The sequence below is a fragment of the Vigna unguiculata genome, chromosome 9 (assembly GCF_037176805.1).
Source record: "Vigna unguiculata cultivar grain cowpea cultivar isolate G323 ecotype 2 chromosome 9, ASM3717680v1, whole genome shotgun sequence".
In the NCBI taxonomy this organism is placed as follows: Eukaryota; Viridiplantae; Streptophyta; class Magnoliopsida; order Fabales; family Fabaceae; genus Vigna; species Vigna unguiculata.
The window spans coordinates 8,822,150-8,838,867 of NC_140800.1; the positions used below are offsets into that span (position 1 = coordinate 8,822,150).

The 16,718-nt window shown below is 32.6% G+C and overlaps 2 protein-coding genes across 2 annotated transcripts; both read left to right on the top strand.

The window, feature by feature from the left end:
* The first annotated feature begins 1,704 nt into the window (after window positions 1–1,704).
* LOC114196034 (zinc finger (C3HC4-type RING finger) family protein) lies at window positions 1,705–10,670 on the top strand. The gene is made up of 18 exons (XM_028086526.2): window positions 1,705–2,035; window positions 2,917–3,015; window positions 3,502–3,584; window positions 3,718–3,802; window positions 3,900–3,986; window positions 4,793–4,854; window positions 5,044–5,237; window positions 5,321–5,381; window positions 5,769–5,946; window positions 7,826–7,864; window positions 7,950–8,011; window positions 8,136–8,172; window positions 8,849–8,898; window positions 8,999–9,068; window positions 9,649–9,724; window positions 10,018–10,097; window positions 10,182–10,250; window positions 10,394–10,670. The coding sequence occupies exons 1-18, from the start codon at window positions 1,964–1,966 to the stop codon at window positions 10,451–10,453; spliced, it is 1,464 nt and encodes a 487-aa protein (XP_027942327.1). The 5' UTR covers window positions 1,705–1,963; the 3' UTR covers window positions 10,454–10,670.
* A 3,264-nt stretch (window positions 10,671–13,934) lies between these two features.
* On the top strand, window positions 13,935–15,632 carry LOC114162219 (uncharacterized). Its single transcript, XM_028046035.2, has one exon. It carries the CDS (start codon window positions 14,296–14,298, stop codon window positions 15,280–15,282), a length of 987 nt encoding a protein of 328 aa, XP_027901836.1. The 5' UTR covers window positions 13,935–14,295; the 3' UTR covers window positions 15,283–15,632.
* The last annotated feature ends 1,086 nt before the right edge of the window (window positions 15,633–16,718 follow it).

Sequence of the window (16,718 nt, forward strand, 5' to 3'; positions counted from 1 at the left end):
GATATACGAATATGAAAAGGAGATTAAGATTGTATATGATAAGGTATGTTTAAGATTGTGGATATGAGGGTCTTGTGAAGATTTTATTAGGATAATTGTAACAATGTGAGGGTATTCATAGGGAGGAGATCCCATTGAATGCTTAAATCTTTAGGGTGTTCACTGATGTTAAAATTACTACATCTTGAGGAGCTAATCCTAAAACTCTACTAGTAATTCATACTCATGTAGAGAATTATAATTAGGTAGGAGAATAATGTTTCGAAAATGATGATAAAGAAAATCAAGTAAATGAGATTTTGGTTTTGCCAAGTTAAAATGAACAATTAATAAAAAATTAAGTGTGTTTTAAAGCAATCAAATTTATGGTGAACGATAAATCTCTTTACTGGGATCATGTTACTGATCTGCATCAAAACCATAAATAACAAATCCACACTCTAGGGAAAGAATAAACTGGCCATAGCATGCACGAAAGTAATTGAATTCATCTAAAACGTGTGCCTTTAGTTGTAACAAATGTTGATACTGTATCAAGTGTTCCATTCCATCCAATCATAACTAAACGAACAAGACCTTTAAACATTGAATAATATTGGGATTGGAAAGTGTTGGCAATGCCCGTTTTTCAGGGAAGGAGGATAATATGAAACAAACAAGAACCTAGAGAAGGTGTTTGTGATTATGAAATCATGCAATGAATCGAGGAAAATGAAGTTGTCTTTTTAATTTCTTTTATTTGATAGAATAAAGGTTTTCTGTTCTGACTTTGGTAAACGTTGTCGGATTTGTCACACAATGCTTCTCTCATCTTCGACGGTTGCCGTTCCAACTTCCATAGTCAAAGAGTGTAAAAGACGGCTTGCGCTGTATCCTTCTCATCCACAAAATACCAAGATTGTCTTTTTCTTAATCGTGCTCCACTCAAATTTAACCCATTCCACTTTTCAATCTCATTTTTATTGCAACGTAAAACTTCTAATTTTTCTTGGTATAATGTCACGTGTATCTTTTACAATTGGTGCAGGTAGCACTACAATGAACTACTCAATTAAAAACATTTAATAAAATTATGGAATTTCAATTCAAAACTATTAGACAGAAATAATCTTGTAGCAATTAATCATGGTATCCGAAACTCACTGGAATGAAATATAAAATATACTATATGAAATATAAAACCTTTCACATTTTTATTTAAAAATGGAAAGAATTGTAATTGTATATTTAATATTCCTTAGAGAATTCGGTGAAGTTTGAAATTTTTTATCTGGTTGACCAATTTCATTGTTATTTATTATTCATTACTTTTATTTTTACGGATATGGTTGATAAAAAAATGAGCATTGTTTAAAACTTTTAAAATGAAAAAAGTTAAAATTTTTTCAGGGCTGTAAAGGAAAAACAGGTCAGAGACTTAATTATGGGATTAACATGCAAAACAAGATTAGAAAATTATTGAGTGTTATTAAGCTGTCATTAAGGTAAGATAAAAAAAATTAAATCTGAATTTTTATTTTTGTGATCCAAACATTGGTGAAAAAAATATAGTATTAAAGAGTAGAGTAGACTAGAGGCGTGGGTCAAAGTGATAGAAACTATGCATAAAAATTGAGGTCCAGACACAAGGTCCCAACACACCCCCAATCTCCACACATGACACGGGGTATATATATTTCCACGTATAACTTTAATTTTGAATGCCAAAGCAGTGTTGAAAAAACACAAACCAAACCAACCACCCTATCCCATTGCTTCTCTTCTCTCATTTTCAACTTTCAATTGCCCTTCGCTTCCCACCAACACTAGTAGACGTAGTGGATTTTGGTCCGTGTATGCAACGAAGGAGCCACGCTCGAACACGATGCCCCTAACCACCATCATCATCATCATACCATTACATAACACATAAACATAACATCACTTTTCCATTTCTCACTCTCTCTTCTCTAACGCTCTCTCAATGGCTTCGTCTCTTTCCCCTTCTCCCTCTTCCCTCGACCAAACCCTCCGCGACGTCGACGACTACGTTTTGGTCAGTTCCTCTTCCTCTCTCTCACACGCGCATTGCTTCTCCGCGATCACTTCTCCTCTTCGCTCTTTTCACTTTTAGGTCACGTTTTACGAATGTCCTTTCATCAATGTCTGCGTCCGTCTGTGCCTGTCTTTTCCTTTTAGTGTTCCTGATTTTAGGAATTCGATTGAACTCGAGTGGAGGATTGGTGATTTTTCTTTTTATTTTGCTCGCTTGTTTTTACTTCACTGTGTAGCTGTGCACAGCTTTTTTTCTTCCGACTTGTTTCTTTCGTTTGCCTCTTTCCTCTTTTCGTGTCCACTTGCTCCCAAGGACATGCCAAAAGACAAGTCCTCTTGTTTCCTCAATTTACTTTTTTCCCTTTAACTCTTAACTCTCAGGTGGTGAATCCGAGGACAGGAAAAGACACTCAAAATCTGTTTCCGTTTTTATTCTTTTAACACCGTTTATGTATCTCATTCGGTTTTATTAACGTACTTAATTTTCTGTTTTCAAAGACATCGGTTCCTTCCTTGCACTCTTGGTGTGTGGCAATCACAGTGTTTTGAATATAACTTTTTGATAATCAAATGAGATTTTTTGTCTTCTTTGTTTGATATTGGCCTGTTTTGATTGAGCACTTGTAGGAGTAGAAAATAAGAACTAAGAGGAAATCGACCTATAATTTCTGTTATTTTTTGAAGGAAGTTAAATTGGAGAATTCGGAGTCCATAAGTTGATTTTAACTCATAAGCGAAACTTAGTTCATTTTTATTGTTTTATCTCTTCTGTGAATTCTTTTGGAGAAATTCATCTAACTAGGGCCATAGGCTCATTTGAGCATTTGGTAGCTCCACTCTTTTAAGTTTGATTGTGAACTCTGAACTTTGGTTGGGTTGCAGGAAAATAAATCAGAAGATTTGTCATGGGACACACTACATTACGTGTACGAGCTTGTGCAGAATGGCAATGCTGCGTTTCGAGAGAACAGAATGGAAGAGGTTCGTTTGCTAATATATACACTTTTTTTAGGGTGAGTTGGGTGGGGGGTTTCATTGATATTCTCTCGACTGCACATATTACATGGTTTCAGTAAGCACTTTTCTGGAGTTTGATTCTCATGTATGCTGGTTTCTTAGATGGAAGTTAATTGAATTGGTGTTGGCAACAAGCCCTGCATAATATAATATAATTAGTCCATTATCATGACAATCAGTCAATTCACGGCTTTTTCTTCATGCTTTGCTTGAGAAACATTAAGTGTCATGCTTAAGTCTGTTCCTCTTTTTGCCGTTCTTTAAGTTTTCCCACTTTATAGATGCTTTATTTCTGAAAAAGTCTACTCAAATTTGGACAAAGATGCAATTCTCATGCATTACTAGCCTTATTGCAGAACATAATAAGGGATGTTGTGGAAGTATTCCACACTCAATGAAATTTGATGCTTATACAATGTCTTTACAATGTTGCCTTCGTCATTATTTCAGGCAATCAATTTTTACTCAAGAGCCAATAACATCAAATCAGGTGATCCAATCATCCTCAGCAATCGAAGTGCAGCTTATATTAGGTTAAGCACAGTGTAACAATTTTCTTTTGAATTGCTCATTTACAAACGTGATTGCTTGATCATCCAAATAATTTTGCTTCAGTTCCATATATAGTTCAGTGGTCTCATGGCAATCATGATATTTTTCAATCAGGATTAGCCAATATTTCATGCGCAGAACACCATCATCGTCAGAATGTAGGCCATTGAGTGGGCTTGAACCCACCACACTTGCTGAAGTATGTCTATTTTGCATAATGTTTATCGAGTGGATATATGATAGTATTTCTAAATTAATATGCTCATATGAAGTTGATTCGTGACAACCATTTCCAGTTGGCTTTGAAGGATGCTGAGAAGCTTGTTGAACTCCAAAGTAATGCAGCAAAATCATATCTTTTAAAGGCTAATGCTCTTCTCCTGGTAAGGCTCTCATGCTACGTTACCATTTAATGTCTCTTTTGAATTTGTTGGGGTAGCCCCTGATGTTTTAAATGAAGTATGTTATCCTGTAATTGTTATTTCCTTCCTATGCGTTGGTGTTTTAACTCATATTAGGGTTCAGGAGTGTTCTCCCACCTTTTGACTGTACTTACTTCATGGGGAACTCAAGTGAAGGGCAAGTGTAAAGATGGACATGCTAATGTTATGGTGAATAAAATGAACAAGGGACATTCCCAAATGTTTTTGGTTATAACTTATAGCCTGTGATTCTGGGAAATTCTTTGAAATAGAAGGAACCTTTACAGTATGCAGTTAGTTATTTCAGAAACCTACCAGAAAGAAAGTAATTCAAATTATTTGGGTTTTTCTTCAAATAAACCAAATAAACTGGGCTATTTTGATTCTAAAGATGCCTCTTTACGTTTTATACATTTATCAATGTACTTTTGTTAAGTTCTAGGTTTTTTATGGTTTATATGGACGACTTTAATTAGAGTCGTTATTATTATGCTTCATTGATCTGAGTTTAAACTTTGGAGGTGTGGAAATGGAACTGACATAGTTTGTATAAATCCAGATATCATAAGTGACTTCTAATGTGTATGTGCTTTAGGATTTTTAAGTTTCTATATAAAACACTAAGGTATGTCAATTTGTGTGTTTGCCCATGGTCAATTGCATATCGTTTTCTCAAGTTCTAACATATCTCTCTCTTCCCTACTTTTATGTTATGTTATGATGTTCATTTTGATGTAACATTATTTGATATTGTATTAAATTCACAGTTAGAGAAATACGAAAAGGCCCGGGATGTTATTCTTTCAGGCCTTCAAGTTGATCCTTTTAGGTATTATACATTTGCAAGTCTTGCCTTCTTTTATATATGTGTGTTTGTGTGTGTGTATTTCTATTGTGTAAACCTGTTTTCTAAATTTAGATGGAATATCTAAATATAGAGCTTTTGCAATAGTCATTTATCGTACTATATCATCAGTCACTAATTTTTTTATTTTGCATTTCTTTCAATATCATGTAGCAATTCTCTTCGGGATTCTCTTCAACATTTAGAAAGAGTTTCATCTAGTTCAACAGGGATGAGTACACATGGACAACCTGAGCGTAATGATGATTTTGATTGCACTCTCTGCTTGAAGTTACTGTACGAACCTGTCACAACCCCTTGTGGACATTCTTTCTGTCGTTCATGTCTATTTCAGTCAATGGATCGTGGTTAGTGATATCTTCTGTTGATTATATTTTCTACAGTGATCGATATATTCTATGCTGTGTTGATTCTTGTCCTGATGTGTTAGGAAACAGATGCCCATTGTGCAGGACAGTTCTGTTTATTAGTCCCAGAACATGTTCCATCAGGTGAGTTGTCTATAGTCTCTACAATGCCCTAATATTATATGGAAACTACATGAAAGCTTTGGGTTACTTTATTTTTCTTGTAGTTTATAGTGGGATTTTTAGTCACTGTTATAACTATAATAGGTTGAAAGCCAGCCAAACACATGGCAGTAGGAAGTTACTTAATGAAATTGAGACAATGTTTGCCCCCAACTTTATAGGACAAAAAAAAATGCGTGATTTGAACACCATTCTGGTTATTAGTGAAGGTCTTTGGTACCTATAACATGCATTCTTCTGGGCTTATTAGTATGTGTTAGTCAGTTTAATCTTCCGATATTTTGGTCAAATAAAAATTCTAACAGATTTCACTTACTCTTTTCCAATATATCTTGTCAATTGTTTCAGTGTGACACTGAAAAACATCATACAAAAGAACTTTCCTGAGGAATATGCTGAAAGGAAGCAAGAGCAGGATGGATTAATCAACGCTGGTGTTGATTTACTTCCCCTTTTTGTCATGGATGTTGTCATACCATGTCAAAGGTTTCCGCTCAATATATTTGAACCTCGATATAGACTCATGGTGAGTTGGTAACGGATGTTGATAGTTACTAGAAAATATTGAAATATAATATATCTTGAATGTGCTAGTTGGTGATTAGTTTTCCTGTGGTTTGTCATTAAGAAACAGTAGGGTCTTTTCAGGTGGATCTGCCTAATGTTCGTTAGTAGTTGGGACTTGGGAGGGAGGAAATACCAATTAAACTCTTTGCTTTATTATAAATATTCAAAAAGCATATACTAGTTATTTTTCTTGAGTATTGATCAACTCACTCTTTGGAATTCTCCTACCTGTGTCCACCTATCACGCATGGTTTTATCTACAAGTGTAAATATGGTAACTACTTTTCCTTAAAATGGTTACTCTGCTTTTGTATAAAATTATCGAAATGTGCTTGACTAATTATGGAACTAATTGTTAAATGTCTAAAAGTGGTTAATAGTGTCATGAGGTTACTGATTTATCTAATTGTAATTAACTGTCTTCCAAGTGGTTAAGAGTAGATTAATGTGGGAATACAGTTATCTCACTGTACTTGTGGAATAAGGTCTTGAGGTTTTTAAAATGTCTGGGGGTGGCTAACTTTGCCTCAGAAGTAGTTACAAGTAAATGAATGCAAGACAAAACCAATAAATAACTCATTTGCAAAACCATAGAAGGCCCCCTTTATTATCAAACAATTTCATTAAATCGAGTACAATTGTATGCATGATAGCATTTACTGTACTAGGAATGTCAATGAACCCTATCATTGGAATTGTTCACGATGCCCTTTTCACACTCTAGAATCTATTTTTTAGGTCAACTCTTATCTAACTAACAGAAATCAAAGAATTAGTAGATTTGTTTTACCCAAAATGGGTATGGGCTAGGGATATGAACTTATATAATCTAACATCTAATGATCAAGTTTAGTTCATTCATACCCAACCTGATTGTATGCAATTTACCAATTTGTATTTGGGGCAGTAGTAGTTAAATATGCCTCCCAAGTGTTTAGTAGTGTTATCAGTTTATTGAAATGTTTAATGGTGTTTAGCTATGCTAGGTGGATGCTGGTGGACATTTTCAATGGGACGTTCTTTTTTTCTTTTATTTTCTTTTATTGTTAGATATCAAATTTGAAAAACTGTTGCTCTTGACAAAATGTATGAAGAAAATTAACATTTTTCTTTGAAAATACTGAAAATATTCTTATTTGTATACAAGAAGTTTTCATGAACAGTTTCTTATAATGAATTACAAATATTGTTTTGTGGATTGACTACTGTGAAGCATTTAAAAAAGTTGGAACATAGTTACATAGGGCTTTCTGCACTAGTTAAAATAAGGGTAAATAACACTAATATTTAGTAATTTCACACTTTCTCTACTTCATATACCTTTTTTTTTAAATTGAAAATCAAATTCTCTTATCTTTGCTTTATTTACCTATTAGTTTAGGCCTGTTAACCATGGTTTTAATTGTGAATATAACAATTTTCACTTTAACCCAAATCTTTGAGGAGTTCAGTTGTGCAAATAGTATTGGAGGGTAAGTTGAACCTGTAAAACTATTAGGGGATAAAGTGTAATTTACACTTTAATAAGTGTACAGTAGTGGACAAATTGTGCTCTTAATATATTATCCTTCTACTCTTGTACGAACATCAGTGCAAGATTGCAACACTTGGAGGGCAGTGAATGGACTGATAACTGGTTATATGTTGTCTGTGAGCTATATTTATCATTTTCAAATTTTCACCGAAGCTGTTAGTGAATACTAATCTGGGATTTATTTGGCATATTTAATCCATCAACTTAATTATAGATTGTGCTATACTACTAGTATCAGATAGTATGAAACTCTGAATGTCATCATATCTCTGATTTATTTATCATATATTTTTAAATAAAACAGGTAAGAAGAATAATGGAAGGCAATCATCGGATGGGAATGGTAAATTATTCACTAGTCCCTTTTTTTCTATACAGCACTGGCCATTTCTGTCTGTTACTGTGTGACTTTTCTTTTGATCTTGTAGGCTATACTTGATTCTTCATCAGGTTCTTTAGCTGAGTTTGCCTGTGAAGTGGAAATCACCGAGTAGGTGCTTGGCATTGTTTTTATGTGAAAATAAAAAAATCTCAAATGCATATCCCCTTCCTCTTATGAATTCCATTCTCATGTATGTCACTTGCTTGAAATAATATTTTTTATGATGCTGTAGGTGTGAACCACTTCCAGATGGTCGTTTTTATATAGAGGTGAAAATTTAACTGATTTCTAAATGTATTTTTTATACTTCAGCCTATATCTCACAAGCTGCCGTAATTATTGTAATCCCTTGCTTGCTGTAGTTGTGGACTCTTTTGGGGCAGTATTAATTGTAGCCTCAAGGGTAGTCATTTAGTCTCACATTGACTCAATACATGAAAGAAATAGAGCGTATAAGGCTTGGGTAGTCTAACTTACAAGTCTTTTGTCGGTTGAGTTAGATTTTGAGTCCAAATTCTAAGAGTTGGAATGATTTTGTTGATTGTAAAATTATTAACTATTGATTACAAAGCAAAAAATCTTGATTTTGTCGTGATACTTCTGACTGTCTACACTGTTCTCACCTTGTAAAATTTTGAAAGAATTTTGACAAAGACTGAAAGCAATTTAGTGAAATCTACAACTGTTCTTGTTTATACATGCTTGCCAGAAGGACTCGAGTATATTGTGGTTAATTGACTAGTTGTAATTCACTCTAACAGTCAGTAGTAGTCGTTTCTCATTTTATTTTGTCACTGCTGGACTGGTGTTAGTTGTCCTAGCATACTGGAGGCTCCTAAGAATTTTCTATCCCAACCTTGATTCTATTACAATAGACTTGTTTTTTTTTTTTTTTTAATTTTATTTGTAAATATTCAAAAGTGAATAAAGTATTGCTACATGCAGATTGAAAGTCGTAGGAGATTTCGAATCATCCGATCATGGGATCAAGATGGGTGAGTTGTCTCTGGGTGTTATGATTCACAAATTCTCGCTGTTGATATGACTGTTTCTCTTTCATGGAAACATGGCCTTATTCCTTAATGTTTTATGCAGGTATCGGGTTGCAGAGGTCGAGTGGATACAGGATATTTTGCCACCAGAAGGAACTAGTGAGAGAGAGAATGTAAGTTCACTTAAATTTTGGTATAAATGTGTTTATAAGCTCACTGTTATGTTGATAGCATGCTAGATTATTGGACTATAAGCATATGTGTGTAAAGCTTGAAGTGAACAGGCTTCATAGGTAGAGTGGTGGATAATACTCCTGTTAATATACTGGTAAATTTAACAGTTCAGTAAAGAATGGTGCCACAAGTTATTGTGGATGAAATGTAAAATTTCATTCTTGAGTTTATAAATTTAATTTAATTAATGAATTATTTGTAATTTGATTGACTTTGGCTTTGCTGCAACAAAGTAGTTTTCTTTCTGTTCTGATCAAATTGTGAAATAATTCGAATGATAGATCTATTTGTTTTTTGGGTATACAATGGAGGAAATGGTGTTTGAACTTAAGATCGTGCAAACTAGCCATATTGGTTTGAATTAAGAGATCTTTGATTTTCCCACAAAATTTATATTTCTTGATGCTTTATTTTTTAATGTTAAGGCTTAACCATAATTTTGATGACTCTATATTGAATGCATTGTAATGCAACAAATGGATCCACCATTCTAAGTAATAACTTCTTATGTGGTCCCAGTTACTGGAATTGACATGTACTGCAGCTGAAACTGCTCGATCATGGATAGCAAGAGCTAAAGAAGTAGCAAGACATGGTATTTCCTAAACTATATGATGTTTACACAGGACTTCTTTGTACTTTGGTTATATTAGTTAAAACCAAGATATACTGGTCATCATCCTTTCCTTTTGACAAAATTTGGGGTGGGGCCAGAAGCTGAGCCATTATTTCCTGCACCGTCACAGAATTTTTTTTTTTTTTTTCTGGTGATGCTATAGTTTTTGTTATGCTAATTTTATTGAGTGGGAGTGACCTTATTTTTCCTTTTTGCACTTTTACAAATGACAATGAACTGTTGCAATACTAAACTACTGAAATATGATACAGATCAAAGAAAACTTGAGAGACTCTCCAGTTTTGAAGTAATGATGCCCTCATTAAAAGACCCTGAGCGCTTTAGTTTTTGGGTAACTGTTTTTTCTTTGTCGGTGAAAACATCACCTTTTCACTATTTTTATTGTTTTGTACACTAATGTAGGCTCTGATTGCAGCTTTGTACCCTCTCCAATAGGAGGCCTGCGGAGAGATTGGATCTCCTACGCATCAGAGATACCACGGAGGTATTATACTTTTTTAACATACAGGAATAAATCTGAGGGGGTGGTTGAATTTGATCTTATGATGGATTTTATTTATTCTGCAGCTTCATTCTATGTTTCTGAATGTAGTTATAAAAAATATTTCTTGATCCTTTTCTTTGTAGAGGATTAGACGGGGCCTGATATTTCTCCGACAAGAAGAACAAGGCTGCAGAATTCAGTAAGACAAGGTTTGAAGGGCTACCATTATTATTGCGATTGAATATTTGTTAATTGTAAATGAACATTTGTTCATTGCAAATTCATTTACAAGTCACTCAATATTCTTCGGCCTCGTAAATAACTGTTAATGAGGTCATTTTTGTGTAACATAGGGCTGAACCCAGTTTTTCTAGTATATATAGTTAATCAATCCTCTACAACGCATTCTTTTGTCGGTCATCTAGTTCTTGCTAATGGTTGGGTTATTATGCTGGCGGAATACTGACGTAACAAACTAAAGGGGGGTTTTACTGTCTTTTAAATTACCTTAGTTTACTAGTGGTATTTCGGTCTTGTATAGATTTACAAACCTATATAATTTAGGCTTAGCTAGTTTTTTCAAGGCATAGGTTAAGAAATAAATAATGAAATATTTTATGGAAAAATTCAAATTATATGCTCTTATATTCTATTTATTTATTTATTCTTCAGAACAATTGGAAGTTAAATACAAAAGTCTTTTTGTACCAAATATACTTCAGTTAAATACAAAAGTTTTATTGTGCAGTTGAAAAGAAATATCCGTCTACTGACGTTTTTGAGATTCTGCCTCGATGAGAATTTGTTATATTTGATGCAAATTTTTTAAATTCAATAACTAAATGTTATGGGTTATTTTGTTTAAGGTATGAATATCATAAATATCAATTTAAATTGGTTAAATTTCTTATATATATATATATATATATATATATATATTAACAAAATGCATTCTCATAACATAATCAATTTCTAAAACTAAATTAAATTATACAAGTTTAATTTTCTATAATTATAAAAACATAAACTTTATTCATAAGTAAAGAAGAAAACACCATATAATTGAGTCACAAATTCGGTGTTTAAGATATTTTAATATAATTAAAATAGAATTTAAATGCTTTTCTAAATAAAATTTTTTAAGAAATTAAAAAAATGAAGAACTAAAACACTTAAAAAAAGCGAATAATTGGTAAGATATTTATGTTTTTTGGTTAATTTTCTAATTTGCTTCTTGGTTAATTTGTTTCTTGGTTTGTTGGTTGAGATTTTTTTTTTTTTTTTTTATGTTCTTAAAGTGTAATTGATGTTGTTTGGTGAAACTGTTTCAATTACATATATAATGAATTGAATTTAGGATTATATGCCATTACTTTTCTTGAATTAAACTATTAACTGTAATTTGAATTGAAGACATTGGATAAATTCTTATTATCTATTCGAAATTTGAGTGTTTAGAAATTCATATAGACACTGTTCTCATGCTTCACATAGTCATAACATTTAATAATACACAATGCACTGAGGAGAAAATTAAATAATCCACTGTTGTTTTTCATAGATTTTAATCCTATACATTATAATAACATTTATCACACAATACCTAATTTCTTCGATTTTCAAAAATAAAAAAAATATATAAATATTAATTACATCGTCAGAGTACTTAAAATATGATGGATAATATTTTTGTTTTATTCCTAGCCCATACATAAACATACTAGTCCCATATTGAACTATAATATCTTTTTAAAAGAGAATATCCGTAACAAGAAAAGAAAAAACATAAATACACTAAGTCCATTGAAATGAATGCCAAAATGACATAAACAAGAAGAAAGTTATCGACGTTTTAATTTGTAATGCCGAAAGATGTACCCTTACGTGTTAGGTAATCCCCACTTTATTTATTCAAAAAGTTATTCCATTATTTGTACCACAACATCAAATTCCGTTAGAATCTTCGAAAGTTAGGATTAAAATTTTGATTAAAAATTAGAAGAAAAAATGACGTTGAAGTTGTGTAATATATGTATATATACACAATAAATATTAAATATTGGCTACATCAATTATATGTAACCACTATGAAAACTCATTAAGTTATATTTAAAATAAGATTTGATTGAATTAATTTCAACCATATTATAATTAAGAAAATGAACCGACACTTATATATGTATGTATGTACACAATTTTTTTTTTTAATTTTTTTATAATTCTCCAATTATTTTTTTTTTGTCTTCTTACGTTTTCTCTCTTCTACGGCATGAAGAAGGGGAAAAAGAAAAAGAGAATTCTTGATAACTAAACCTTCCATAATGGTCATTGTCTTCGATCACCTAATTACAATTAAATTTTAGTTAGAATGTCACCAAATTTGTTGTCACCTATCCCCAAGGGAATAAGGTGGTAGAACACCAAAATAAAAATACTAATAAAACTTGTTTAATTACACAATTTTATTATTATTTATTATTATTATTGTACCCTACCAAATCAATTGAAACCATATTATGATAAGGTCTTATCCCAAATGGAAAACCCTCTAACTACCCAAGTCAAACTACATTACTACATAGTTCACCAACTGAATGATACTTGCACCAGAAATCAACAATTCATCACCATGCTTTTTCCTCATTGGTTACGCTTTTTCCTCATTGGTTACCCATAGAGTTCAACTTCTTCCATCAATCACATCACATCGGTCCATAATGTTGTTTCATGTAATTGACGGTCATGATTTTATGTGTTATTAGATTTTTTTTTTATTTCTAATAATAATTGTTGATGGGAGTAGAAGTTACACCATTTTTGTTACCTTTTCTTGCTTCTGTCGTATTTGCTATTTTCATATTTGTTATTATATCTTGCAATTCACGTTCACTTCTTATACCACGTGGAAGAAAAGTGCTCAAGAGGATTGCAATATTAGTGCTTTATAGTTTATAATATGAAAAGTCAAATAATATCTCATTGTTTAAGAGAATAGATGTAAAATAGTTTTATAATACCAAAATAAATTAATATTAAATATCACAGTCATTACATAAATATTTTATTTTAAAAAAATCAACCCAAATAAATTTATGATCAAATTATATTATACACGTAGCTAGAAAAATAATTATTATGAAAAAACAAATTTCACGAAAATTATTCCATACATAATTTTTTTTCTAACGTATTAAAAGATTTATCATTACTCAATCCTACTATATTTCGAAAAATAGTTTTATAATATAAATCAATTATAAATTATTATAAAAAGTAATTAACTTTTTATACAATTGTCTAAAAAGTTATATTAATAATGATTTTTATTAATTAATAGTGTAAAATGTCACTGCATAATAACTGTTGAATAATTTCTTTAATATTTGCACTCAAGTATTAAGTTTGCAAAACGCATATACTATTTGTCTTTATTTTTGCAATCAAGCCTTTTGAGTTGTACTAAAAAAATTTAAAAATCACACTTGAATTAGAAGATAAGGGGGGCAAAATTGAATGATTCAATTTGGTATATGATTTAAATATATTACTTAGAGTTGCAAAAAAGTATTCTAGGCATCAATAATAAGGTAGCGACTGAATTATGTGGAATTGAAGTAAGGAGACATTTCATAATCAAGACAAAGACTTAAAGGCTGTCATACCAAATCACTTATTGCTAAATGCTAATATATCAACTCACTGACGCCATGGATATGGTGCTCTGCTTTGCCCTCTAATCAAACTTTTGGTGGGGCTTTTGAACAGAGAAGACTCAAAAATATAAATCTTCTGCAGAAACCAATAACAAAGTCTCAGATTTCTGAACAACTCCACCTTGGTAGGAGTTAGTTTATCTTTTGTTGGCCTATCTGTTCCTTAAAAACACCAACCTTTTAAACTCTCCAACCAACCCTTCCAAAAATCAAGAGCAGAATCAAAAGAAAAAACTTGGAAGAAAAGAAACAAACACCATCCCTTTTGGTGAGAATTGAGTCACCTTCTCTCTCTTTCTCTCCTAGGAGCAAGGAAAAGATCAATCATTCCAATGGAGGTTTCATGCAAAATTCTGAGAAGATCAATTCACAGTTTTCTTCAAAACTACCATTTTTTCTCATCAACTGTGGCTTTTCTAGCACTTCCTTTCTCAGCATCAATACTCCTGTCACAGGCTTTTGTTCCAGCTTCTTCATCCCTTTTGCCTCAAATACACACTCACCTAAAGTCTCTCTTTGATGCTGCTGGTTTTCCTTCCTCATCAAAGTTGTTTGCCATTCTCAACCTTAAGGTTTCTCAAACAATCACTTCTTCAATCTTCACCCTTCCTTTCACTCTCACATTTCTCCTCATTGCAAAAGCATCAGTTATTCAAGCTCTGAATCAACACAAACCGAGTTTTCCACCTTCCTTCACTTCCACTCTATACCATTACAAGCCTCTCCTCCTCACCTATATCTACAATTCTTTCTTTATTCTCTCGGCAAATGCATCTTGCTTTTTCCTCCTGTTTCTGGCCTTCACCTTTGCTGAAGGATTTGGATACTCTTCACCAAGCAGCACAGGTTTGATGTCAGTTGCAGCTGCAGTTCTCTTTTCTGTGATCCTTGCCAATGCATTAGTGATCTGCAACATGGCACTCACTGTATCTGGCATGGAGAAACATAAGGGGTTCATGGCAATTCTGAAGGCCTGTGTTATGCTAAGGGGAAAGACATCAATGGCTTTGTTCCTGGCACTTCCTGCCAATGTAGGCCTTGCAGCCATTGAGGCCTTGTTCCAGTTCAGGATTGTAAGAACCTATCACAGTTATGGAATGTCATCATGGCCTTTTATGGTTCTAGAGGGCATTTTCATTGCTTACTTGTACTCACTTTTCATCATCATTGACACAATTGTGAGCTGCATGTTTTATAAATGCTGCAAGATGGGGTTGAGGGGTGATCATGAAGACAACATTTTTTTGAAGATTGATTTCCCGGCAGAGGAAGACAATTGTGGTTATGTGGTGTCCAAGAATTTTGAAGAACTACCTTGAGTAACATAAGGTAGCATATCGTTGTAATAAATTTGGCCAAGGCTTTTCTTCTTTTATGCTTCACAAAAGAGAAGGAACTACAAGTTATTTAAACCATCTTTCATGCTTTTTAGAAATTCATCATTCATGTTACTCGAACCAAGTCGAGCAACTTCTGAAGGCATAAAGGTTTTCAACAGAGAAACCTCAGCTCAGCTATGTGCAAAAGCTAGAAGCTGAAGATTGATTCACCATTTTATTTTTATGTCTTTCTTTATGCTGTTAAAATCTGTCTTCCTTTTATTCCATAACCTTGTATATGTATTGGTAATATATTACTTGTGAATAATACAAAGGCTGCTGTTTGTTTCCTTGCGTTTTGTAACGTGTTTGATTTGATAGATGAATATGAATACTCACATCTTAAAGGGTCACACATTTTCTTATTGCTGGTTTTTCCAGCATAATTACATTCAGAATCCCATGAAAGACAAATTATGGTGTAACTGTTTAGGATTTGCATGAGTTGTGGATCCCATGAAGAATATGTTCATTTTACATTAGCTCAAGCCTCTAAATTATTTCTCAAAATGTATGCATGACAGCATATCAGTGTAAACCAATGAATGATAGGGTGCTGGTATTAGTATATTGTTTTCCCAAGTACATGTGATCATTGAATGGAAGCAAGCCCCGACAAATCATGATATATGGACACCAAAACACGGAACCTACATTTAATTATAGAAAAAAAAAAACTGAATTGCTTCTATAAAGTTCAACTGGAATTTAGTGTTTTTAAACCAAATTTTATAGATATTTACAATTTTTTGTCACCAGTTGGTCATGGCAACAATGTTGAGAAACAGAGGAAATGCTAGTGCTGGGGTAATTTTCTATACCATTGGAAAGCGAGAATTAAAAAGTTATAACTCATTCAATGAGTAATCTTTCTGAACAATAGAATGAGAAATTTGTTGCATTCCATTATAAAATATTCAAACAATGGCATGCCATTTTTATTCAATTCAATCCCATTCCATTGTATTTCGCTGAATTTGATTCCATGTCATTCTCCACCCCTAACTCACACAAAGTAAACTAGGATAACAAAGTTAATACTCACCTTTTCCACCTTTCCTATTTATGTGCACAAGTTGAAGTTAACTAGGATATCAGGGAAGTTAAAGCGTCGAAGTCACTACTAAGATTATAATCTGTGCAACATTTGAATTTGATAAGCATACTTTTAGTGACTCTAGCAGCACCTATTGTTCAATAACTTAATTTTTTTTTTTTTTTCTGGATGGATGACAACTATTAGTTGTTAAAATGTTAATTTTAGTTTGCAAGAAGGGGATGTAAAGCAACTAACTATCCAACAATCAAGTTCTTTTAGCAAATTTTATTCTGCTATATCTCAAGTAAAAGATTCTGAATGTCCACACCAAATAAAA

Coding starts and splice junctions, on each gene's coding strand:
- LOC114162219 (XM_028046035.2), top strand. CDS start 14,296: ATGGAGGTTTCATGCAAAATTCTGAGAAGATCAATTCACAGTTTTCTT.
- LOC114196034 (XM_028086526.2), top strand. CDS start 1,964: ATGGCTTCGTCTCTTTCCCCTTCTCCCTCTTCCCTCGACCAAACCCTC. Junction 3,585..3,717: donor CGAAGTGCAGCTTATATTAG/GTTAAGCACAGT, acceptor TTTTTCAATCAG/GATTAGCCAATATTTCATGC. Junction 8,012..8,135: donor TGTGAAGTGGAAATCACCGA/GTAGGTGCTTGG, acceptor ATGATGCTGTAG/GTGTGAACCACTTCCAGATG.